The following is a 26,437-nucleotide window of genomic DNA, read 5'->3' on the forward strand; positions in this document are numbered from 1 at the left end:
CTTGTCACCAAGAATTAAATTGAAATAAAAATAAAGTTTGGAAGGTATTTTTTTCTTTTGATTGTTTATATTGTAAACTGTATGTGCTGTCGATATTTAAAGCTATTTGGGAGAAATCCTCTGGTGGTCTTGGGTAGAATTCCTGCTCTGGTACGTGATACTCATCTGGCTGTGTTTAGTCCGAGATAATTCATGGACTCTTTACTACCTTTTCAACCATTTGTACCTTGATTCTTTGATTATTTCTTCCATCCCTGACACAGAAAACATCCTACAGATGCTGGAGATTTAGAGACAGCCCACAAGCACATGTTCAAAATAGGGTGAGAAGCACAGTAACTATTAAAACAGTGACATTTTTCTAAAAGATGATGGGCAATAAAATTATGAGTTCTTGTTTTTCAGAGGAAATGGGGCAAATCCCGGCATGCCCTTGTAAATGGTAAATGCAGATGCATATCATTAGATAGTAGAGGGGACGGGAAGCTCCATGTTGGTCCTGGGAGTTACAGGTGCAGGTTAAGCCAGTGAAGCAGGGTCTTGGGGTTCTTTGCTGTGAAAACATAGTCTTAGCATCATGTGATGGACACCAACTTTGGGCCAAAGTGGTCCTGCTTTCTAACTGTGCTTTAGGTGGATAAAGAGTCAGGCCCCATGATGTGTTGGCAGAAAGGCTTTGCTGTGGCTCGCTGTTCCTGCCCCCTCCGCACATGCAGAGTGGGCCTCCAGCAACTGCTGCAGAAATGCAGACGAGCTCATTTGTTCCCCTAGAGCACTGGGAGAAGTCTATAGCTCATCCAGCCAATGGGAGAGGGAGTGGAACAGCTCAGTCTCTAATGTATGACTTCAGGTGTGTTTTCTAGGCGTTTCTGGACATCCATGTTTTTGTGATTTGAGTAGATTTTTAAAAATTCTTTTTTAAAAAGTTTTTATTTAAATTCTAGTTGGCTGACATACAGTGTAATATTAATTTCAGGTATAGAATTTAGTGATTCATCAGTTAGATACAACACTCAGTAAGTTTTTTTTTTTTTTTTTTAATTCTATTTAGAACAGTGGCCAAAAAAAAAAAAAAAAAAAAGGGTTGAGGAGGTTTGCCTGAGTGGCTCAGCCGTTAACCATCGGCCTTCGGCTCAGGTCATGATCCCAAGGTCCTGGGATCGAGCCCTGCATTGGGCTCTCGGCTCAGTGGGAAGCTGGTTTCTCCCTTTTCTACTCCCCCTGCTTGTGTTCTGTCTCCCACTGTTTCTCTGTCAAATAAATTTAAAAACCAAAACCAAAACCAAACCAAACCAAATCAAACAAAAACAGTGACATAGTATAGAAAAACCACAAGAACTGGGAAAACAATGGAAAGAGATAAGGTTCTTCTCTGGCTTTGACCCATGAAATAACAGTATACAATTAGCGGGAAGAGGTTTTGAAGTTCCTAAAAAGTCAGAGCCTTTTTGAGTTTCACAGGACAGTGGGATGGAACCCCATCCTGACCTGTCAGCTGAATAGTGTAATTTTTCATACAATCCAAGTGGAAAAGAATTTTTAATATCCAAGTGGAAAAGAATTTGCTCCCTTTTTATGTGCTGCTGAGCTCCACTCTCTGGCCTGACAGTTACCATTCATGGCTTGAACAGAGTGAGGAGTAGATCATCTTAGGGGTGTGCAAGCCTCAGAGCTCAGCTTACTTACATGCAGGTGTGGTCTGTGAGTGCAGGGATGGCCCGGCCTGCCCCCAGCAGAGTCATCCCTCCTTTGTTGCTGGAGCAGGTGTCTGTGGCCACTCTTCCCAGCCAGGAGGACAGATAGGATCAAGGAACAAAAGGAACACACCACACACAAGTGCCTGCCCTCAGTGACTCTGGCTCTGACAGGAGAGATGAGGCAGGTTCAGAGGTGACTGTGGCACCAGGTAGGAAGTTGCCAACAGGAAGTGTGAAATTGACAAACATTTTTAAAGACAATTTAGCTTTGGATGTATTATCTGTAAAAAGATAGGTCATGGATTATGGAAACTGATTTAATAACTAAACTGCCTTATATAAAGGGAATCATTTTAATAAAAAAGGAGAATAATACATTTTATCATATACATTTTTATATTCCTGCAAGTTCATATGCAGAGAGCAGTAGCACAGAATCAAAGATGTTAATGTTTCTATTCAAGAATGGTTTAGTCAAAAAGCATCACTCTCAAGCTGTAGAAATTAAAGTTGAAATTCAGCAATGAAGTTTATTGCCTGAAGCAACTGAGTCTAATAAAACTATAAATATTCATCTCATCTGTACCTAGAGGTACACATCTTGATCAAAGGCTAATAAAACTTTTCCTGTTTTGCGTAACTTTATTTCAGGATAACTTCTACTTAGCAGTTAGTAACTATGAGAAGATGACTATTTTGTGTTCAGATTTGGGAAATAGAAGCTGAGCTTCCTTTCATAAACTTGCAGTAAAATAGACCAACAGACTGGCTAGTGAAGACCGTTCACTTTCCAAAGACAGTTGTCCTGAGCTATGGCAGGCAGTCCTCCACTTATTTTTGGTGAGCTCCCTTGACTCAAAAACCTGTCCATTCAGTAAAAAAGCTCTGAGCGTCCCTGATGTGCACTTGTACTTCCCTGGACATTTTAAATCCTAGAAACAAGACATATTGTACCTGCCCTCAAAGCGCTGTCAGGACAATAGGGAACATGAAGAATAGAGGTGTGTTCATGACGGATCTCCTTTATCATCATTATTATTTACCCTAATACGTGCTGAGAGGAGCAGTTCAGGGTCATCTTCTAGATTAACAGGCTGCTCTTGCTCTTCCCACTCTTCAGTGGTCTTATTAACGACGACTACTCAGGTCAAGTGCTCCCGGTTACTATAAAATAATTTTAGTAAAATCCTAGTTTAAGTGAAGATTGTTAGGCTTCTAATTTTCTGTCCAGTCTTGACTCGGATATGGCCTGTAACCCTGAAGTATGAGAGCTTTAAAATACAACAACCCAGTAAGGTGTCCTGGCATTTTCACTAGGTTTTATCTCTCTTAAGACTTTTGTGTAAATGGTATTCTGTGGATTTTGTCTTTTGTGCATTAAAAAACAGCAACAGCAAATATCCCCAAAATACCAAAACGAAAATCTGTTTTGAAGGGTGCAGAGTAAAGATGTGCCTTTCTCTTTCCTCCTGGGAAAGAGTATAATATGTTGAAGGTAGTTCAAGTCAGTACTGTCATGCGGATAAACCTTAGTGGGGAAAAGAAACCCGCTGAAGGATCTTGTGTTGAAATGGAACTCCATATATGAGAATTGGGTTATAAATAATGTGGGAGTTACTTACTGATGCCCTCATGGACAGACTACAGTTCAGATATTAAAAGCTCCATTGACTTCTGTGACGTATGTTTTGTCTTTGCTGTGCTCTGCCTAAGAATTTATCTCATTTGGGAGGAAAGTCATAGGGTGGAAGACACCAAAAGTTTATATAATTTCAGCAATATGAATACAAATGCAAAGATCCTAAACAAAATACTACCAAATCTAATCCAGTGACATAAACAAATTGTTATACACTACCAGATAAGATTTATCCTAGGAATTTAAGGTTGGGTCAGCAGATAAAAACAATCAACGTGAAACAGCATATTAATAGAATAAAGGACAAAAACCACATGGTTGCCTCAATAGACACAGAAAAAGCATTTGAAAAAAATCCACTGTGCTTTCATAAAAAAATAAAACCAAAAAACAAAGTAGGAATAGAAAGAAACCTCCTTGCATGAAAAAAGACAGCTACAAAAACTCCATGCCTAACATCACACTTAATGGAAAATAATGGAAATCTTTCCCTAAGATCAGGAATAAGATAAGGATGTCTACTCTCATCACCTTCCTTCAGGATTGTAGTACAGGTTTGACTGAGGGCTACAAGGTAAGAAACAAAGAGTAAAAAGTATCCAGAATAAAAAGGAAGAAGTAAAACTATCTCTATTTGTAGAGAATGTGATCTTGTAAGGAATCCATGAAAAAAGCCAATGGAGATAGTACACAGTTGGAGCAAGGATATAAGATCAACATACAGAAACTTATTGTATTTTTATATTAGCAATGAATAATACAAAAATGAAATGAAGACCAAAATGTAAATCCCACTTAAAGTAGCATCAGGAAGAATAAAATACCTTGGAATAACTTGAACAGAAGAGGTATGAGACACATATGCTGGAAACTATGAAGCACTGCTGGAAGGAATTTGGAAGATTCACACAAATGGAAAGACATCCATGTTCGTGGACCAGAAGTGTTAACGTTGCTAAGATGGTGGTGCTCCCCAAATTGATCTACAGGTTCAATCCGATTCCGATCCAAGTCCAAGTGGCAAGTCGATCCCAAATGCATATGGAAATGCAAGGGACTGCAATTAGCTGAAACGATCTTGAAAAGAAGAGTGAAGCTAGAGTTCTCACCCAGATTTTAAGACTTGGTACAAAGCCATGGTGTCAGAACTGTGTGCTGTTGGCATGAGGACAAACATATTGACCAACAGAGTAGACTGAGAGTTGAGAAGTCAAACTATTTATCGTCAGTTGACATTAGACATGGTTGCCATGCCCATCCAGTGGAGGAAGTCTAGTGTCTTAAACAGATGGGACAGAGCCAACAGGTTAAAAAAGTGACTTGACCCTACCTCATACCATTTAGAAAAATTAACTCGAAATGAATGATACTCCTCCAGGTAGGAGGTGCATTTATAACACTCTTAGACCAAACTATGTGCATTTTTGTGACCTTGGCTTAGTCACTGGTTTCTTAGAGAAGGCTTCTCAAAAGCCTTGGGTTAGATCATCGTTTATTAAAAGCACAAGCAGAAAGAGGAAAATAGATAAGTCAGACTTCCTCAAAATTAGAACCTTAGTAATTCAAAAGATACTACTAAAGAAGTAAAAAGGCAATCCACAAAATGAGGATAAACATTCACAAGTCGGGCATCTCATAAGAAATTTTTTTTTACAAATAACATTTTATTTATTTATTTTTTATTTCTTTTCAGTGTACCGGAATTCATTGTTTATGCACCATACCCAGTGCTCCATGCAATATGTGCCCTCCCTAATACCCACCACCAGGCTGACCCAACCTCCCACCCCCACCACTCCAAAAACCTCAGTTGGTTTTTCAGAGTCCACGGTCTCTCCTGGTTCATCTCCCCCTCTAATTTCCCCCAACTCCCTTCTCTCCATCTCCCCAAGCCCTCTGTGTTATTCCTTATGCTCTACAAATAAGTGAAACCATATGATAATTGACTCTCTCTGCTTGACTTATTTCACTCAGCATAATCTCTTCCAGTCCCGTCCATGTTGCTACAAAAGTTGGGTATTCCTCCTTTCTGATGGAGGCATAATACTCCATAGTGTATATGGACCACATCTTCCTTATCCATTCGTCTGTTGAAGGGCATCTTGGTTCTTTCCACAGTTTGGCGACTGTGGCCATTGCTGCTATAAACATTGGGGTACAGATGGCCCTTCTTTTCACTCCATCTATATCTTTGGGGTAAATACTCAGTAGTGCAATTGCAGGGTCATAGGGAAGTTCTATTTTTAATTTCTTAAGGAATCTCCACACTGTTTTCCAAAGTGGCTGCACCAACTTGCATTCCCACCAGCAGTGTAAGAGGGTTTCCCCTTTCTCCACATCCTCTCCAACACACGGTGTTTACTGTCTTGTTAATTTTGGCCATTCTAACTGGTGTAAGGTGGTATCTCCATGTGGTTTTGATTTCAATCTCCCTGATAGCTAATGATGATGAACATTTTTTCATATGTCTGTTAGCCTTTTGTATGTCTTCTTTGGAGAAGTGTCTGTTCATATCTTCTGCCCATTTTTTGACATGATTATCTGTTTTGTGTGTGTTGAGTTTGAGGAGTTCTTCATAGATCTTGGATATCAACCTTTTGTCTGTACTGTCATTTGCATATATCTTCTCCCATTCCGTGTGTTGCCTCTTTGTTTTGTTGACTATTTCCTTTGCTCTGCAGAAGCTTTTGATCTTGATGAAGTCCCATAAATTCATTTTCGGTTTTGTTTCCTTTGCCTTTGGAGACGTATTTTGAAAGAAGTTGCTGTGGCTGATATCGAAGAGGTTACTGCCTATATTCTCCTCTAGGGTTCTGATGGATTCCTGTGTCACTGAGAACTTTTATCCATTTCGAGTTTATCTTTGTGTATGGTATAAGAAAACAGTCGAGTTTCATTTTTCTACATACAGCTGTCCAATTGTCCCAGCACCATTTATTGAAGAGACTGTCTTTTTTCCACTGTATATTTTTTCCTGCTTTGTCGAAGATTTTTTGACCATAAAGGTTAGAGTCCATCTCTGGGCTCTCTACTCTGCTCCACTGATCTTTGTGCCTGTTTTTATGCCAGTGCCATGCTGTCTTGGTGATCACAGCTTTGTAGTAAACCTTGAAATCAGGCAACATTATGCCCCCAGTTTTGTTTTTCGTTTTCAACATTTCCTTAACAGTTCAGGGTCCCTTCTGATTCCATATAAATTTTAGGATTGTTTGCTCCAGCTTCACAAGAAATTTTGTGCAGAGTATATACAGAGCCTTCACAACAACAAAAAGACAAATGACCCAATTTAAAAATGGGCAAAAGATCTGGTTAAAGGCCGAAATCAAAGACATGAAGAAGATTTACCAAGGACCAATATGAAAAGACACTCAAGATCATTAGCCGGCAAGGGAATGCAAATCTAAACCACAAGATATCACTAAAAAACTGTAAAAAGTGGAGGAGGTGGAGAAATTTGAGTGCTTGTGCATTGGTGATAGAAATGTAAAATGTGTGGCCACTGTGGAAAAACAATTTGGCAGTTTATCTGGAAGTTGAACACGGAGTTACCATCTGACCACTCCTAGGTATATACCCAAGACAACTGAAAACATATGTCCAGACATGAAAGGTGTACGCAAATCCCCATAGCTGTGTTCTCCACTAATAACCCAGCATGGGAATAACCCCAGTGACTATCAACTAAGTGATACAGCATTACGTTTTGTGCCAGTGTTTCACTGTATGCCACAAACAAAAGTGAAATATTGGCCATAAAATGTAATGAAGTAGCAACACAGGCTATAAATGGGTGAAAACATGGTACTAAATAAATGAGGATAAATACCGACTTATTTATGACTTATGAGGATAAATGAGGATAAATACTGACTTATTTATGACTTATGTATGACTTATTTTGTATGAAATGTCATTACACGAAGAGTCTGTGTTATGTTCTAAGGACTAGTGCTCCAGGAAGTGCCTACTGGTATTGCTTGCTCTGGGCACATCGGGCACCAGATTACCCCTGATTTCTTCTCTGGTGTTAGCTGGGAAAGCCTGATGCTTGGTGGGCATGTGTTTTGGGGAGGAAGGAATAATTCATCACTTCTTTCTCACTCTGAAAATCAGGGCCCCTTGGCTCTGAATTGTTGGAAAGATGGATTGGAAAAGTCTGTCTTCTACTCATTTTCTAATTATGTCATTTATCTAGAATTAAAAAAAAAAAAGGTTTGACTTCCAGAGGGAAGGTCAGCATTGCTAAGCATGGTTATACCTATCCTCAGTGACCCTTGTAGAGCAGGGGGTGGGCTGGATGGTTGGGCCATGTTCCTTCTGCCGTGGTAAGGGAGAGAGACTTCTTCCTACATTCTGCTTGGGACCAGATCATGAGCCTGCAGGTCTGCTGCCGGGTATGGGGCAGAAAAAATGCAGCCTCTAGCTTGCCAGGACCCCCATACCGTCTAAGATTCTCAGCCACGGAGTTCTCACTAGCGGACCGATAAATCAACGGCTAAAAAGATGATGTTGCCCCTAAGAAGATGGGGAGGAGGACTGAAGACAACAACTACAATTCCCACATCAAAATGGAGCCATTAAAGAAGACAGAACACAACTGCGATGAGACTTGGCACTCAAAGACACTTGAAAAAGTCACACACCAACTCTGGGGGTTAAAGCAAATACAGGTTTTCACGATTTCACAGGGTTATCTGAAGGAGAGAATCATCATTGGTTCTCATTAGATAGCGATCTGAAATATTACAGAGATGGGCTATCTCAAACCGCAGAGAAAAAAAAAAAAGATCAAGAGAGAGAAATTAGAAGGGAAAATAAGAGAAAACCTAATGGGAATAATTAGAGGTCCAGAAACCGAACTGGAAGTAAAGACAGTAATTATGCATGAAAAAAAATTCTCTGAGCTAAAGGAAAACTGGAGTTGCAGATTGAAAGAACACATCAATTCCGACAAGAAAAGACATGCAACTGGGAACATTTCTGAATTGCATAACCCACAAAGAAAAATCCTCCAGACTTTTCAGACAGAAGTTACTACAATGAAAAAATAATGATTGTGGCATCAGCATCTAATGTCTCATTTGTTACAGCAGGATAAAAAAAAAGATGTGGATTATCGTTAGTATGGCTGAGGAATAAGCCACAATGCAAGCATCTAATATATAATGTATTTGACAAGGTTAAAAAAAAGGTATTTTGGGTAACAAGAAAGGATGGAGATTAAATATGGACTGTGCCTCCCATCTGAGGAAAATACTAGAGAATTATTCCAGTCAAACAACGAATCACAGGCATGACCTCACGATGGAAAATATGAAGGCAGCAGGCAGCAGTGAGCAATAAACTTGCATGCCTCTTGGTACCCCGTATGCATACAAAGTCATGGCTACAGCTGTGGGGTGAATAACAGGGTATGGGCGCACATGAGCCCACCCACACATGCCCATACCTACAATCCACCGTAGGTATAAATGTCAAGTACAAGTTCTTGACTGAAATACTGTGTTCTACCGGCGTTCTGTTTTTGAATTATAGCACTGCCTATAGACATTTTTAAATTTATCTTTAAAATGAATTTCACAAAGTTAGTCCAGTTAATTAGTAAGATACATGTCTGCCCAGGATTGATTCTGTGACCCTAGCCTGGTAGCTCTTGTGTCAGACTTTGACCAGGAAAGCAAGTGTTGTCCAGTTCCTCTTTTTGATCAGTGACTGGGACTTCCAATTGGTCTATGGTGTTTTGTTTTTGTTTTTAGTATTTTAGCGTTTGTGGCAGCCCTATGTTACTGTCACAGTGTTTTCTGTTTTAGTTCTTCTTGACATTCTCTTAAGTATATTCAAGCAAGGATGCCTTTCTTTATGGAATATATATTGTCTGAATGCAAAAAAAAATGTGATCTTTAAAGAACTCTGTTTTTAATTTTTTTTTTTTTTATTTGAGGGAGAGAGGAGCGCAGAAGGGCTGCGGGTGGGGGGAGGTCAGTTGGAGAGGGAAGAGCAGACTCCCCGCAGAGCAGGGAGCACGAAGGCGCTCAATCCCAGGACCCCTAGGTCATGACCTGAGGCAAAGACCCTTAACCAACGGAGCCACCCAGGTGCTCCAGAAGAGCTCTTCAATGTAAAACGATCATTCAACTGGGTTGTCTCTAGCTGGCTTACTTCACTGTGAGAATCTAGCTGGAATTCATCATACATAAGCCGCCTTGATGCCTCATATGACCAAACCAGCCAAGAGAGCTGTGTGTTTCAGAGAATTCTTTATGAGGACTGTAGCAGTGTAAACATGCCCCTCATTTTAGTTGCTTTTAGAGGTCTTTTACATAGCATTTAGAGCGCCCCTCAAATCTCCAAGGAAGCAAACACTACCCCTAAGAGTTTATACACAACATCAAGAGGGACAGATCACAGCTGAGTCCTCAGGGTGAACTTTAAGACCTGCTGTCGTGCTAACTAAAAAGACTTGTAGAGTCACGCATCTCTTCTGCGGAAGGTATAGCATTCATTCTAAAAATAGTGTAAGGATCCCCATTTGCCCCTCCCTTAATGCGAGCAATTACCAACATGTCCAAAAGCCACTGGCAGGATAAAGAGAGAATATCTTGTTGAAAAGGGGGTTCCCGTGATCAGCCTGGATCCAGGTCACCCCACGTGAGAGACGTTCAGACATTTCTGAAACCTAATGTGAACTGGCTTCCAGCAGGAATAAAATGACCCCATACGGTGGCCGGCCTGCGGAAAACACCAGGTGAATTCTTGGTTGTTGTGTATGGTTGGTAGGAGAAGGTGTCAGCTGGCCAGTGGACACACTGAAGCAAGGAGGGAGTCAGACGCAGATGCCGCAGGTCCCCACACTGAGGCGGCTTCCCTGCGCATCCATGAAACGTCCGAAGCCTGCACGTAACTGGGCCGGGTCAGATTTGGGGCACACTGAGCAAGTGCATTGTAGGGGCTAATCGTCCTCGAGGTGAGGGATTGGTGCTCTGCTCTCATGGGTTCGTTGAGGCCCTTCTCCTGCTAACCACCCTCGGTCAGATCTGAGCCAGGTCGGGGGCTAGGACAGGGAGCCAGCCCAGATTTACGGGAAGGGGACAGAGCCCACCGCTGTGATGGGGGAAAGGCCACGGGAGGTGGGGTTCCCCAGTGGCAGCTGCAGCTAGGGCGGGGCCTCTGTGGGGCTGAGAAGGGGGCCAGAGTCAAGTGTAAATGGGGAGGTTAGAATGCCCCAGAGCACGTTGTCCCCGCGCGGGTGATATTTCACAGTGCCACCTCGATTACCAGCCACAGACCCTGTTTCAAAATACTGCCCTGATCTCTGTAACATGATCTCTGCAACGGCAGAGAGTGGAATCCTTTGTTGGGCGGGACTGCACCAGGGGTCGCTTCGGCCTGCCCGCAGGCAGAGCTGGCGCCCGCCGGGCACTAGCGGGGGCCGCAGGGACAGCCCTGCCTGTCTTGCCCTACACAAGGAAGGGCCGAGGGTTCCGAGGGCGGGTCGGTTGGTGGCAGCCCTGCAGACGCGGGCCAGGCCTGCGCCCTCCGTGCCCTAACGCGTGCCCCGCTTGTCTGCCTGCAGATCCCCCAGGCGCGGACCCAGACACGCTGCGGGCAAGCTTGCGCGGCTTCACTGGCTGCCTGTCGGCTGTGCGCTTCGGCCCCGCTGCTCCGCTCAAGGCTGCGCTGCGCCCCGGCGGCCCCGTCACGGTCACAGTCCGCGGACACGTGGCTGCCACGTCCAGCTGCGGGGAATCCGCGGGGCCTGGAGCCCCGGCGCGGGAGACCACCCGCCCTCTCGCAGGTGGCGCAGGTGCGTGCCCCTCCGACCGCGGTCGCGCTTGCCGCCCGCGGTCCTCCACCCCGTCTGCACCCCAGGGCTTCCCAGGCCCTAGGTGGGGTCGCCTGGCCCAGCTCTGGTCTGGATTTACTGCTCCTTCCCGCCCGCGCAGGGCTCTGCTCTCCTGTCGGACGTTTGCGAATGTCACCAAAGTCCTCTTCGCTCTGCCTCTGTCATTCTCCCTTTCTCTGCTGTAGGTGGTTCTGGACCGACAGACGGGGGAGAGCCCTTAGTTAGCACTGACAGAAGTGGCCCTGCTGTCATCGGAGGTAACAGGGCTGTGAACAACCTGGTCCTTGGCGCTGCTGTCACCGCGGGCATAAGCCCGTGTCCGGGAGTCCGAGCTGAGGGGCGAGGTCAATGGCAGGACACCCCTTTGCGGGCGTTCTTCACGGGCTTGCCCCCATGTAGGCCTCTGCAGGGGCTCAGGGGGGCTGAGTGGAGGGAACCCATGGTAGGACCAAGACACTCTTTAAAGGATAGTTGCTGAACTACAGAGTAATAAGGTTTCTCATTTGAAAATACCCATTCATATATCTCAGGAGATCATATATACACATGTACGTATATTCACCTTTACTTCTTTGATCCAAAATAGCCACAACCTCTCAGTCCATTCGCCCAAAACTAAAAGTAAAATATTAAGTGAGTTTAGAACGACCTAAACTAGGCAAATTGTCATTTTCATAAACATAAAGATAGAAAACCTAAAGATTTTTCTAAACATAAATATACAGAACTGTTTCCTGGTGTCAGTCTTATCTTAGATTTATATATATTTATTTGTATTTCTAAATGTAACTATTCACATATATTTGTATTATATATACACGCTCAGTGTCACATGTGTTCTATACATGTGATGGTAAAACTGGATATAACACAGCTCTTTAAAGCAAAGTCCTATAGATAAACCATACATGTATTTACATAAATATTCACATATAAGTATATTGATATTTTCTATGTACTTACATATATTTGACGAGGTACAGGTAGTTCTATCTTAAATATCTCCCACTGTATTCTCTGAAACAGAATTTATTTAGGCCTGCTTTAAAAAATGAATATTCAATTCTCCTCCTTATGATTCAGGGAACTCTTACATTTATTTACTTAGACGACTGGAATGTGCCCGTTGCAGACTCTGCAGGCTAGGAGGGAGCGAGCTGCTCTCTGTTCCATGGCTATTCCAGATAAGGGAGGTCGTCCCCAAGATGGGGGATGCAAATGGGTGTCTGCTTCTCAAGCAGACCAGACTGCATCTGCCCATTGGGTTTCTGTTCATCAAGATGCCAGTTTTCTCCAGACTATTAGGAAGGTACTCAGACATTTTCACATGCTGACCAAATCTGTGTAAGAATGTGAACTTGCCCATTCCTATCTTAACCACTTCTGTTTTTCTAATGAATGAGACACATGATCTTCTGATTTCACAACTCCAGGAACAAAGAAACATATGTGTTATTTATAACATACACCTAAAAGGAATTACTTTTGTGTTAAAATACAAATCAAGTCTTAATCCTGAACTGTTCTCATTTATTTTGAATGAGAAAACTTCAGTATAAAGCAAAAAGCTGATGTAAAATAAATGGAATTAAATGTGATTCATGTTTTTGAAATAGGAATCAAAGTCCCAAAATGCAAAATGTCACAGTTGGTGCCATGTTTAGCGAGAGCAACGATGGTAGTCAGGTTGGTGCTAGAACAGAAGGCATGGTCTCTGGGGCTTTATCGCCTTTGGTTAAATATCACTGGCAAGTTGTTCAAAGTAAATAAATTGCACCTGTATTTTTCCCCTGAGAAATCCTGCTTGGCTCCTGATAGACTGAGGGAGAATCAGAGCACATGGGTGTGAGGGAGGTAACAGCTCAGGTTACGGCCCCAGCCACTGACATGGCTCTGCCTTCGACCTGTGCGGGTGTGCTGTGCGGTGTGTCCGCTGCCAAGTGTATTGAGCTGCAGTGTAGAATTCTGGGTGGAATCCTCAGCCCTGTGTCTGAATGACCACAGACCGCACCACATGTAAAGTACTTAGTCCGGTTAAAGAACCACCCCAGCAGGTGGATTTCTCCACATGCTGCCCTCCATCACCTCTCCTCTTGCAAACAAAGGGAACAATACAGGAAGGGGAACTAACCTAAATTATGCTCACACCTTGGACACCAGAGATGAGGGAGTGTTTCTTGCCACGAGATCCATCATGTTGATGGACAGGCACAGAAGGACACAGATGTGTAGATGGATGGAGAGGCAGACAGACCTAAATGCTTGTCACAAACACATTCACACTAGGATTGCTGAAAGGAAGGTTATGGAAGGCATCGGATGCGTTAGTCACAACATCTCAGTCTCTTCAGAGAGCGGATGAAGATAGAGGTTGCTCTAGGACCCTACCAAGTCTCGCAGAACAAACAAGCTAGTACTCAGTTACATACACAATAACATCCTGGGTGTTTGAGGGCAATGGTGGCAGTGAATGGATAATCAAGTGGCCTGATCACTGTTACTGAGTTCCTGTCCCTGACACTAAAATTGGATACAATGTAGCTCTTCAAAGTGAAGTCCTATAACAAAACTTAAGAGTAATTAAAGCTACAACTGTTTGTTGTCAGGTGAGGTGCAGGTTGTAGTGAACGTGATGACTGTTCTACTTGTTACTATTTAAGAACCTTTCCAGAGGTTCTGAGCATCTGCTCAGGGATCCCTGTGACCAGAGGAACCCACCGAGCTGCAGGTCTGTTGGGCTCCATTAGGTCTTTATCTCTGTCCCAGAGCATAGTGAAGAATCTTTATTTAACAACACGAATTTGGATTCAGTTAACTAAACAGTAATACATTTTCTAACATTTGCTAATTGCAATATCAATGCCTGTGTCAGTCATCTTAAAAGTATTTGACTGATGAACACTGTTTTGGTACCTTCCTGTTTTAGTATTGATTAACACTCATTCTTTAATGAGTTCAGCAGCTTAAGCAAACCCTTCTAGGCCTCATCTGACTGTCCCAACCCTGGCAGCCCTTGAAAAAAATCAGAGGAACTTCTAAAACAATATTGGTGTCCAAGCCTCCCACCGAAGATTCTGAGCTATTGTCTGCCATGCAGCCAAAATTGAGAAACACTGATACAGCTAACACTTCAGGACTTAAAGCATTACCAGCAAAAGATGTCAAATAATCTACTTTCCCTGTCGCTGAACATTGTCTCTCTTTCTACAAATTTTTAATACAGTGGTATATCGGTTATCTACTGCTGCCTGACAGATCACCACCCACTTAGAACTTGACCAAACTCCCTTTTAGTATGTCCTGGTTTCTGTGGGTCAGGAGTCTGGGCAGAGCTTAGCTGGGTCCTCTGCTCAGTGCCACAGAAGCCTGCAATGAAGGTGTCAGCCAGCATTGAGGTCTCATCCGGAGATTCCTCTGGGGAAGGATCCACTTCCTCCTCTGCATGGGTGTTGACAGCATTCAGAGTCTTGTAGCTGTAGGACTGAGAGTGTCTCAATTGTTGCTGGCTGCCCTTAGCACCGAGAGGTTGCCTGTAGTTCTGTGCCATGTAGGGATTCCCATATGGACTCCTATCATGACTGCCTGTCACTTACTGCCAGCAGGAAGAGGGACGGTCCTGTAAGACAGGTGCTACCTTCTCACATACCATAATCACATAACCAAGGTACAGCACAGACCCCACACACAAGCACTTGAAGGGGATCACGCACAAGACATGGCCCCCAGCAGCAGAGATCATGTAAGACTCTTCTAGCCTCATAGAAGGAACTGGTGTACTCACCACAGAACTGTAAATCAGCAGAATGTCAGCAACAGATCTTCTTAATGTACTTGTACATAAACATTTAATTATTCCATGACAAGTCTATACACTTTTAAAATAATGAAAATGTGCTCACTTGTTAGCATGAAGTGGGGCCATGACCTAGAGGCCATGCTGTGGTTCTGAATTTTAACAGGCAGGCACCAAGTGAAAGCCAGGCCAATAGATCTTTAACCTAAAGATGTAAAACTGCTATATCCAAAGGGCGTGTGGACTTAGAAGTAAACTCAGTGTTCCAGTAGGCCAGTGCCCACTTACCTGACTATGCGCGTGTGATGTATGTGAACTTATTATCAGCTACGTGAGTCCTGCGTGTTACAAGTCTGTGTACTGACTGCGCCTCCTCCTTCTCTCACCAGGTGTGATAGCGGTGGTGGTATTTGTCTTGCTCTGTCTCACCACCATAGCTGCACGCATTTATCAGCAGAGGTGGTTGTACCAAAAAAACGAGTCAACTGTTCCCCCGGCTGGAGACAGCGCTGAGACGGCTCTGAAGAGTGAGCTCAACGTGCAAAGCTCAGTCAGTGAGAGCCAGAGAGAGTACTTCTTCTGAAGGGCAGTGGTGGCTCACTTCCGGCTCTGGTGATGGGACTTTCTCGCTAAGCAAGGCACTCCCAGCGGACGAAGCCCGAACCCCCCCCCCCCACCACTGCACCCGCCGGACAGGTGGCCATCCTGCAGCGCCATCAGCTTGCTCGAGTGTGGTCCTGGGAGGCTCTGCTCTGTGCTGCTTCATGACCTGTGTGTGTAGAAGGACTCGGCTGTGCCCATTAACCCCTGTGCGGCGGTGTTTGTCTGATTGTCAAAAATTCACACGTGGTTTGCATAATGACTTTGGGTTTGAAGTGAGAACAAGGATGTGAGCTATGGTCCTACTCTCTTAAAAATGAGACCTGGAAGTTTATAAAAGTCAAAGTTGGACCCTAGTGTTGTGTGATGCGTGGAAATCTGTGTTTTGCCTCCTTTATCGATCATCTGTGGATGCTTGTAAGCCGGGAAGTGCTTCTCTGATGGTCTTGGAGTGCGTTTCTATCTCCGTGTGAACCAGAACCCACAGGCCAAAAGTGCACTAGCAACCTAGAAAAAAACACTTTTTTTTTTGCCAATTGTTTTTATGATCTTTCTCTTTTTAGTCAGTTTGCATACATTTTTAGTGATGAAATGAATAATGAATGTCAGCTATGAAATTGTAGTATTCGGTTCATTTAAGGAATAGAAAAATTCATAGGTAGCAAAGCGTGTAAAGCATTCTAGTCTGTGCTACTTTGCTTTTTTTTCTTTGTAATTCACCATTTTAATCTTTGTAAATTATGATAAAGATCAGCTGACGATCTCCCCAACATGTGTATTTTCTAACTGAAGTAGTGCCCAGGTATAAACTCTGTCCTTAACACTGCATATGTATCCTTCCTCCCTTTCATCAGAATGAACTTAATCCTAAATTTGTTTCTTTCAAATGTGGGGTGCTACGGTCAGGATTCTTTGCAGCCTTGTGGTTCTCTTGTTCTGAAGGTTGTCATAACAACTGGATGTCTTGTGACTATCTTTTCATTTACTTGGGGAAAGTCCCGTTTTGAACAAAAGCTCTCCATTTCTTTCTTTTTTTTTTTAAATTTATTTTTTATTTATTTGCAGCATAACAGTATTCATTATCTTTTCACCACACCCAGTGCTCCATGTAATCCGTGCCCTCTATAATACCCACCACCTGGTACCCCAACCTCTCACCCCCCACCCCCCGCCACTTGAAACCCTTCAGATTGTTTTTCAGAGTCCATAGTCTCTCATGGTTCACCTCCCCTTCCAATTTCCCCCAACTCCCTTCTCCTCTCTAACTCCCCATGTCCTCCATGCTATTTGCTCTCCATTTCTTTTATCTAAATTTCGAACAATTTAGGCAAGCCATCCCCTGAAACACCGTCTCAGTCTAGTCACTGTTTGGAATGTCGGGGGAAGGGTGCTGATGCCAGGGGAAGTGCAGGTTGTGGGATCTGGACCCAATCTATCACGCTGGTCAGGATCCAGGATCTCAGAGTCACAGTCTTCCACCAGAGCGCCCAGAATCCACCAGTTCATTTCATATTCGGGGCACAAAGAATTTGTATTAACCACAGGAATTGTTCCAGTAACAACTTTTGTGGTAGGGGTCGGAGGATAATTGCACGGAGCCGACCATTTGCACTCACTAGCCATTTCTAAGTGAAACGGGCTATGGTCTTGATAAGCCACTTGCCACGTGCCTGTCAGGAATCACGTTGCTTCCTTTGACCACAACAGGACCACCCAGAACTCCATACACCGAGCCTTGCTATGACCTTTGAGTGTATGCCTATTTTTCTGATTTTTTTAAACAATAGAAAAAGATATCCTCTGTACTAAGTGTTTTCTCAAAACAAAACAAAACAAAACAAAACAAAAAACCAAACACCAACCCTTTTTTCTTATGGTTTCATATTAGTTTTCTGTGAGGTTTAATGAGTCACCACAATATATTATCTCATAGTTTCTGTGGATCAGGAGCTGGGCACAGGTTTACCGTGTTTTCTGCAAGGCTGCTTTGAGGCATCACCCAGGACTGTGTCCTCAGCTGGGGAAGTCCTCGGTCTTACAGTTATGGGCAGCATTCCATTCCTTACTGCTGGGAGATTCCTGGAAGCCTGCTTCTGCTCGAGACCAGCAAGAGAGAGAGAGAGAAAGAGAGAGAGACAGAGACTCTAGAGCAAGTCTGCTAACAAGAGGGAGTTTTATACACTGTAATGTGATGATGGGAGTGACGGCCCATCCCCACTGCCAAATTCAGTTGGTGAGAAGCAAGTCGTAGGTCCTGCCCACATTGAAGAGAAGGGGATCACAGAAGGACTCAAACCAGCAGGCTGAGATCATGGGAGTCACGTGAAGGTTAATCTACCACAGTACTATATTGAACTTTCTTTAAGTGAAGAATGAAGGATTTCCAGGGTCTCAATAGGGTAATATATGAAGAACCTACTTTGGTGAAGGATACATACTTCCCCCCTGCAAAAGTCTTATGCAGAGTGAAGGATTCAGCACAAAAATGATAGATTCTAGTTAATGCACAGCTGACTGTTAACACCCTGAAATCACTATGACTTTAACAAATGATCATGGTAAGTTCTGGAAATGTTCCTCACTTTGGTAGCTGGCATTTTGCAGATTTATAGATTGTGAAATTCACTGTATTCTGCTCTCTTTTTAAAAGAGAAAACAAAATATTTGTACAAAACTGCAGTGACAAATCACCCACTTTACTGATTTGTAAATTTTACCTGCTTATTTGTTAATGAAATAACCTTTTTGAATTAAATTAGGAAAATATTTTTAAGAGAAATCAAATGCAATTTGAACTATGAAACTATATTGTTTTTCTCCTAAAATATTAAAAATTGTGCAAATGCATATATTCTGTTGTGGTATGTGTATTATTTTATCTTTGCTCTATATAGAGAGTACTGTGCTCTGTTAGTATGATTTGTGAAGGTGTTTAAATTGTCAAACACAAAGTAAAACATGAAGTGCCTAGTATTTACTGATTACTACAATTCAAAGTACCTATGAATGTAGGTATTTATACCTTTGCCAGAGAACAATAATTTAACATCCAGTAAGTTATTTGTTGAATGTTTACTATGTACTCAAAACAGGTTACACAAGATTTCCTCCCAGAGCTGGGTTTCTTGAGCACTATAAATGTACAAATCCCAGTTTGCAAATAACATCTTTCTATGAAATAAATGTTCAAAGATAATAATTCCCCAAGATTTATTTCAAAATGGTAAAGGAAAAGAGTACATAATTAACACTTACTTTTGCGACTAGAACTTCAGAACCCCTCCTTACTTCATGATGAAGTAAAGCCCCCTTCACTACCACCCAGCATTATGTAGCCATAGAGAAAAACATATTGGGGCATTCTCTGCGTGTAGAATAATCATCACTTCTGGAATTTTGTTTGTTTTCTTTCCTTATAGAACGTCTGGTGAATAATTGTTTTCCATGGATTTTTTAAGGATAAAATATAAAGTTCATGATTCTTGCCCTGAAGGAGGACAAAGGCAATGAATGTGCTTTCCTGTATAGGGTATAAACTGACGGTGACGATGCGACTGGGATGTTGAAATAGTCTTGCCACATGGGGGCGGGGGCGGGGGGCTTGACCATCTTCCCACACGGCGGGGGGGCATGGACCATCTTCCCATGCGGGGGGCCGTGGACCCATAGTGAATGAACACGTTTATAGGGTTGCTTAATCTGTTGTTCGCAGTGCATGTAACTAACATGGTAAGGAGTCTCTCGGTGCTCTCCATGGTCTTGGCGATCTCCTACGCCAGCCTGGCTCGTCAGGCATGGCAACATGGAAGGAAGGATTAGGAAGAGAGTGACAAATATGAAGTGGTCTGCGTTCCAAATGAGGAAATGGACTTGGTGCGTATGTGTGTCCACGGCTCCCCAGAGACCATGGGCTCATTTTCAAGCTCTAGGGCATTGGAAGATTCTGTACATGTTGAAAATACTACAGCTGAACAAAAATGTTATTAGTGCTAGATCTTTGGGCTACTTAAACCCACATACGGGTATTACAATGTTTTGGGAGGACGAACATATTCATAAGCACTGACCTAACCCTTGGGAGGGCTTAGTGCGCCCCCTAACCTACAGTGAGTCTGTTAGTTTACTCCTTCTGTTGAGTCAGCTGAGGCTTTGGAGATCTCATACATACAAAGTAAACTGAAATGGGAATGAAAGTGATTATTTGGGTATCTTTTTTCAATATAAACAGAGCCACCCAGGTGCCACCCAGGCGCCCCTCATTAATGACATTTTAAAGCAACCTGGCTCAGTAGAAATTTCTACGACGATTGCCACATGTGGTTATCAATAAGCATGTAAGATGTGGCTAATCTGACTGGGGAACCCCTTGTTAATGTTAATGTTAATGTTAATCACCTTAAATTTGGGGCGCCTGGGTGGCTCAGTGGGTTAAAACCTCTGCCTTTGGCTCAGGTCATGATCCCAGGGTCCTGGGATCGAGCCCTGCATCAGGCTCTCTGCTCAGCAGGGAGCCTGCTTCCTCCTCTCTCTGCCTGCCTCTCTGCCTACTCATGATCTCTTTCTGTCAAATAAATAAATAAAGTCTTTTTTAAAAAATCACCTTATAGTAACAAATAAAAAGCTGTTTTCTTAAAATAAATAAATAAAATAAATAAATCACCTTAAATTTAAATAACCACATGTGACTAACGGCTACTATGTGGGTCAACACGGGTCAAAGGATGTGTCCTGAGCACAAAAGCAGCAATTGTTAGAACTGCAGGGTCTAAGATGCAGGATGGAAGGAAGGGCACAGAGTTAAATATGTGGATAAACCGCAAGAAAATTGTTCAAAATAATAATGCTGATATCTTCGTAGAATTTTGAAAAAGAATTAATAACATGTGGATAAGCTGGTGAATCTAGAAACTGTGATATTAATGACATGGTAACTGCATATGGCTCTACTTCATTTGTTCTAGGTTCTCAAGCTGGCAGCAAGAGTCTGGATAGGGGTGTAACTGAAAAAGAGAGATTCCATTCTAAGAAGACCAGTAGTGAACCAAAAGAGCATGCTTGGCAGGGGAGATTATCTCGGGTGTTCTGGGCTGAGCTCGGTCAGCTAGCAAGTGACACCTCCGATGACCCAGCAATCCTTCCCTCTACAGGGTTCAAGAGCCCAGGGAACAGAGAGGCATTGGAAGGCTATCCTCTGTGTCTGTTTCTTCCTCACAACCTCAGCAATGGGTGGTGTGGAGTGTATTGGACTGGGTGGCCCTTTCCTCTCTGGGGGAAGCATCCCAGCCAGGACCCCAGACATCAGTAGTCAAAACTCCTCTCATGAAGTCCAAGTCCTGGTGGACTCAAGTTCTACCCTTACTCAAAGAGTAAGTACTTCCAATGTAATGCCACATATTTAAGGGGGAAAAAGGCATATTCTTGATAATAAAGCCAGACAAAGGTAACAAAAAGGCAGGATTTGAAGGTTGCTGGTCCAAGACTGTACACCAAGAACAGCTGTGAAATCTTGTCAAAAGCCTTTTCTGTACCAGTCAGGGTGGTTTTGACCTTCTCTCTGAGAGTGTGGTGAGTTACCACAATTGATTTTCATGTGCCGGATCATGCTTCTATTCCGGGAAAAACCCCACTTGGTTGTGGTGTATAATCCCTTTAATATGCTGTTGGATTCAGTTCACTTGTATTTGCTGGGGGATTTTGTACCAATATTGATCAGAGGAACTGGGCTGTAATTTTCTTTTCTTGCAGTTTCTTTGTCTTGCTTTGGTCTAAAGGTGATACTGACCTCCGAGGATGAGCTTCAAAGTGGTCCCGCCTTTTCAATTTTTTGGAAGGCTTTCAAGAGAATTGGTGTTAATTCTTCTTTAATTGTTTGGTAGAATTCTTCAGTGAAGCCATCTGGTCCTGGGCTTTTCCTTGTGGGAAGGTTTTTGATCACAGATTCAAGCTCCTTAATACTTATTGGTCTGTCCAGCTCTTCCAGTTCATGATTCAACCCTGGTAGGTCATGAGTTTGCAGGAATTTTTCCATTTCTTTTCATTACCCAGTTGAAATGGCAAACTGGGCAAACCATTTTTCACATCATGCTCTTATAACCGTTTTTACTTCTGTGGCACTGGTTATAATGTCCCCTCTTTCTTTTTCTTTTCTGATGTTATTTGAGTGTTCTGTTTTTTTTTCTTACTTAACCTAGCTAAGGATTTGTCAAATTTGTCAATCTTTTCAAAAACAACCCTCAGTTTTATTGAAGAATGCTGTCATTGGGTACATCATGGATGCGCCTTGAGGACATGATACTAAGTGGGATAAGCCAGTCACAAAAAATAAAAATACTGTGTGATTCCATTTGTATGAGGAGCCTAGAGTAGCCACATTTGTAGAGACAAATGCTAGGGATTATGGTTACCATGAGATGGGGGGAAGGGGAATTGTTTAGTGAGTACAGAGTTTCAGTTTGCAGCACGGAAATGTTCTGGAGACCTGTTTCATGACAAGGTGAATATACTTAACACGACTGATCTGAACAGGACTCTTAAAAGTGGTTACAGTAGAAAATTTTATGTGGTGTGTTGTTTTTATTATAATTAACACACACACACACACACAGAGCCCTTATGAAATCCTGCTTTCTCTCGAACCAAAGGAACAGGGAAGGGGCAGCCCATTGGGGAAGAAAACTTTTCGGGTAACTGTTCCACTCTTGATCACAGCACAGGGAAACCCATAGTCCCACTCTCAACATGCCAGCAGGGTCAGGTGCGGATCATAGACTTCCCTTGTGAGGCTATCACACACTGTCCCAACACATGCTCATGACCAGGGTAGTGTCGACGAAGTTCTGCTGAGCTGTCAGGACTTCCATCCCCCAAAGTCCTAGTGCAGAAAGCACATGGGAGCCTGGATTCCCTCCTCTACCCAGCAGCAGCAAGGTTCCCCCCACAGGGATGCTGGGGGAGGAGGCCTGGTGGATGGCTGGGGTTTCTCCTAGGTGCCTAGGGAAATCCAACAAGGCCAACCCTCCTCCCAGGCATGTTGTTGGAGGCCATGGGGTACCAGTCAAAAGACACCACCACCTATCCCAGCCAGGGAAGTATCACACAGGCCTCAGTGTGCGGCCACATCTCCCACCCCTGCCTAAAAGTAATGAGGACCCCCTCATGGGATGGGGGCTAAAGGGGGCCAAAAAGGGAACCTGCCCTTCTGCCCCCACCTGGCAGACATAAGCTAGCATTCCCCACTTCCTCTACTGACGAGTGTCAAAGTAAGCCAGCTCACACAGTAGCTTTAAATAAGATCCAGAGTCTTACAATGTAATGTCCAAGCTGTCCAGGCTTCAGAAGAAAACCATTTGTCATGTTGAGAACCAGGAGAGATCTCTGAATGAGGAAAGGCAGTCGATAGATGTCACGGCTGAGGTGGCAGAGCCGTTAGAATTATCCAACAGAGATGTTAAATAAGTTAGCATATGAGAAATTCAACAAGCAATTATGAGCCCCCTTGAAACAAAATAAAAGACAGGTCTCGTAGTTCAGTTTTGGCAGTGAAATAGACCACTTATAGAGGAACCGAATGAGACACTTGGAAGTGAAGAATATAACAATCAAAATAAAAAGCTCAGGGCATGGCACAATAACAGAGGGGAGGATGAATGAATAGGAAGATAGAAAAATAGAAATTAGCCAGTTTGGACAAGAGACTGAGAGCAAACTGAAAAAAATGCATGCAGACTCAGGATCCCGTGGGACTGTAACAGAAGCTCTAGTGTATGTGTCCTCGGAGCCTCAGGATGACAGAAGGACGTCGGGCTGAAAAAGTATTCAAAGAAGTACCAGCCTCGCAGCAGCATAGATGGACCTGGATGGTATCATGTGAAGTAACATGCTAAGTCAGCTGGAGAAAGACAAAGGCCATGCAGTTTTATTTACACACGAAATCTAGAAAACAAAACAAATGAACCAACAAATAAAAAGCAGAATTGGTCCTATAAATACAGAGAACAAACTCACGGTGGCCAGTGTGGAGGGGTGGAGGATGGGCAAAAAGGGGATCAAGAGGTACAAACCTCCAGTTAGAAAGGGAAGAATTTGTGGGTGGGAAGTGCAGTGCAGGGAGTATAGTCGGTAATTTCATAATGACTGTACAGTTACAGACGGTGAGGGCATCCTTGCAACTGTCAGATCACTCTGTGGTACCCCTGAGACCAACACAATTCTATGTGCCAACTGCACTTCAGCAAGGAAAAAGAAACAGTGGCTTGCAGAAAACTTCTGAAATTTGTCAAAAGACATAAACTTGTAGAGACAAGATTGCTAGTGAAACCCAAAAACTCTAACCCACCACATGTCGTCAATCTCCCCCAAACAGAAGACAGGATGTCTGGAAAACCTCAAGAGGGAGCCATCACCTCCCCTCGGGGGCAACACCACTTATGCAGGGGTGTTTCCTATAGCAACCGTGGGGTCCAGAAGGAAGTTGTGTACTATTGCCTGGGTACTGGAAGAAAAGACTTGTCCACTCAGAATTCTCTGTCCACCCAAAATGTCCTTCAGGAGTGAAGGGGAAATCAGGACATTTTCAGACAGAGAAAGCAGGACTGTCTGTCAGAGCAGAACTAGGGACAGCAGAAGGGATGGCAGAAGAAAGTGCTCTACACAGTGGATGACAAAAGAAGAAACCTTGAAACACCAGGATGGAAAAAAAAGGACACAGTAGACAGAAATATGGGCAGATCAAGGGATTTTTGTTCTCCCTTTGAACTATTTAAATTACATTGGACGGTGAAAGGAAAAATCGCAACAGTGTGATGAGTTTCCAAAAGCATGACTAGGAAATGTCTGAGATAACTATAACAGGGAAGAGTAAAGGGACCTCATTTCAACAGCAGACCCCAGTCATTGATGTGTGTAAAATGTAGCACCTAGAGGGCCACTAGAAAGCTATGCAGGAGACACTCTCCAAAACACTAGAGGTAAATCAACATGAATTCTAGAAGAATGCTCAAGAAACCCATAGGAAGACAGGAGAAAGGGTTAAAAAAAATTAAAGAGAAGAAACAGGACACAAAAATTAAATGATGGACTTAAGCCCTAACAAAATGAATTATTTTTATATAACTGGTCACAATAAGCCAATGAAAATACCAAATGCCATAAAGATGGGCAGAATGGAATGAAAATCTAGACTTGGAAACATGCTGTCTATAAGAAGTTCAGGTGGTGGGTATTATAGAGGGCACAGCTTGCATGGAGCACTGGGTGTGGTGAAAAAATAATGAATACTGTTTTTCTGAAAATAAATAAATTGGGGAAAAAAAAAGAAATTCATCTTCAATATGATAATAGAGGCAGGTTGGAAGGAAAAGGATGAAGAATGTCGCATCGCACACATGTTCATCAGGAGGAAGCAGTCCGCTATCAGCTAAAATAGACTTCCGGGCACAGACACATGACTGACACATGTGTGTAAAGATACATATGTGTTTTTATATATATACATATATAGAGAGAACCCAATATGTACATTGGATTCGGTTTATTCCTAGCCCTCATGTTCTACACAGTCACAGTGAGCACTGCATTAGTGAATACTGAAACATCTCCCCTAGGGAAAATTGTGGATGTGTGCACATGCACACAAACACCCCCCCCCATAGATTAAAACCTTAGATCCTAAGAGCAATGCATTGATTTTCTTTATTTAACGAAAGAGAAAGGAGGGTTCAGAAGTGTTAAGGAGTTGCCTGAGGCCACCCCCCGCCCCCAAGCAGGTGTCAGAGTGGATGGTGCCTCCTTTACACTGTGCTTTCCCTGCTGTCTATGTCTTCTGTCCATCTCTGTCTGAAAGCCAAGACAAGAAAGGTGTCCATGCCCCATTGTCACTCAGCTGGAAACACGTGCGCTGGGTGACAAATTTTTCAACGCCCTGCGCATGTCTGTGAATGAATGGCTTGAAAGCAGCGTAAGTATTGACTTTGGGGGACAAGTAAGTTTGAGTGAATAGTTAAATTTTAAATACAGATTAGTTGAATTATGTGCTTTTTCCTATAGAGATAATTCAAGTGCATGAACATCACCTGTGTTGAGTGTACAGGCAGAGTTGTACACCCATCACCACTCTCTAAATCCGGAACATTCCATCACCCCCACCCCCAGCAAAGAAACCATGAACACATTAGCAGTCCCTCCCCATATGCCTCCTTCCCCCAGCCCCTGGCAATGATGATTTACTGCCTTCCTCTATGGGTTTCCTTTCCTGGACATCTCATAGAAGCTGCGGTTCACAACATGTGGCTTCTGACATCGGGCTTCGTTCGCTTACCATCATGCGTTTTGGGCTGAATCTGTGTTGTGGCATGAGTCGGTAGCTCATTCCATCCTACGGCTTCTGTAATAAGGAATTTTACTGCCCTTTGTCCCCAGTTCCTGGGGGACAACCTCCCAATCTTTAGAATTTCCCAAGCATTACAAGGTCCTTGTGGGTCCCCTCACACCACAGCTGCTAGAGTTTGCTCCTAGACAGCTCGTGGTAGGGCTGGCTGCACTGACAGTCTCAGGACGGGCTCACAGGATGTGCCAGATGATGTCAACCTGACCTCTGGAAACGAACTGGGGCTGAAGAATGAGGTCAGTCACGTCGGCAGTGGCTCAGTCGATCATGTACCTCTGATAAAGCCCCAGGAAGCCCTCGGAACAGCAACGCTTGAGTGCCTCCTGGCAGACAGTCCTCCAAGTGCGCTCTGCCCACATGATGCCAGGAGGGTAGTGCCTCTTGGAGGACTTGATGCTTGGAACCCTCCCTGTCCCAGACCCACTGTGTATGTTTCTTCCTTTGCTGGTTCTGATTTACCCTTTTGCTATAATAAAACTGG

At 43.3% G+C, this 26,437-nt stretch overlaps 1 protein-coding gene across 4 annotated transcripts in view; it reads left to right on the forward strand.

Annotated features, from left to right (window-relative positions):
• LOC122904684 (contactin-associated protein-like 3) overlaps positions 1-15,635 on the forward strand; it is a 156,671-nt gene extending 141,036 nt beyond the window's left edge. For 3 of the 4 annotated variants that reach the window (XM_044245776.1, XM_044245773.1, XM_044245775.1), the window contains 2 exons: positions 10,910-11,140; positions 15,362-15,635. In XM_044245776.1, the coding sequence (XP_044101711.1) occupies positions 10,910-11,140; positions 15,362-15,555 (425 nt within the window). In that variant the 3' untranslated portion in view covers positions 15,556-15,635. Of the gene's footprint in view, positions 1-10,909; positions 11,141-11,364; positions 11,437-15,361 lie in introns of all 4 variants that reach the window. The other variant, XM_044245777.1, reaches the window with a different exon arrangement.
• The last annotated feature ends 10,802 nt before the right edge of the window (positions 15,636-26,437 follow it).

Source organism: Neovison vison, chromosome 4 (genome assembly GCF_020171115.1).
Source record: "Neovison vison isolate M4711 chromosome 4, ASM_NN_V1, whole genome shotgun sequence".
Taxonomy (NCBI): domain Eukaryota; kingdom Metazoa; phylum Chordata; class Mammalia; order Carnivora; family Mustelidae; genus Neogale; species Neogale vison.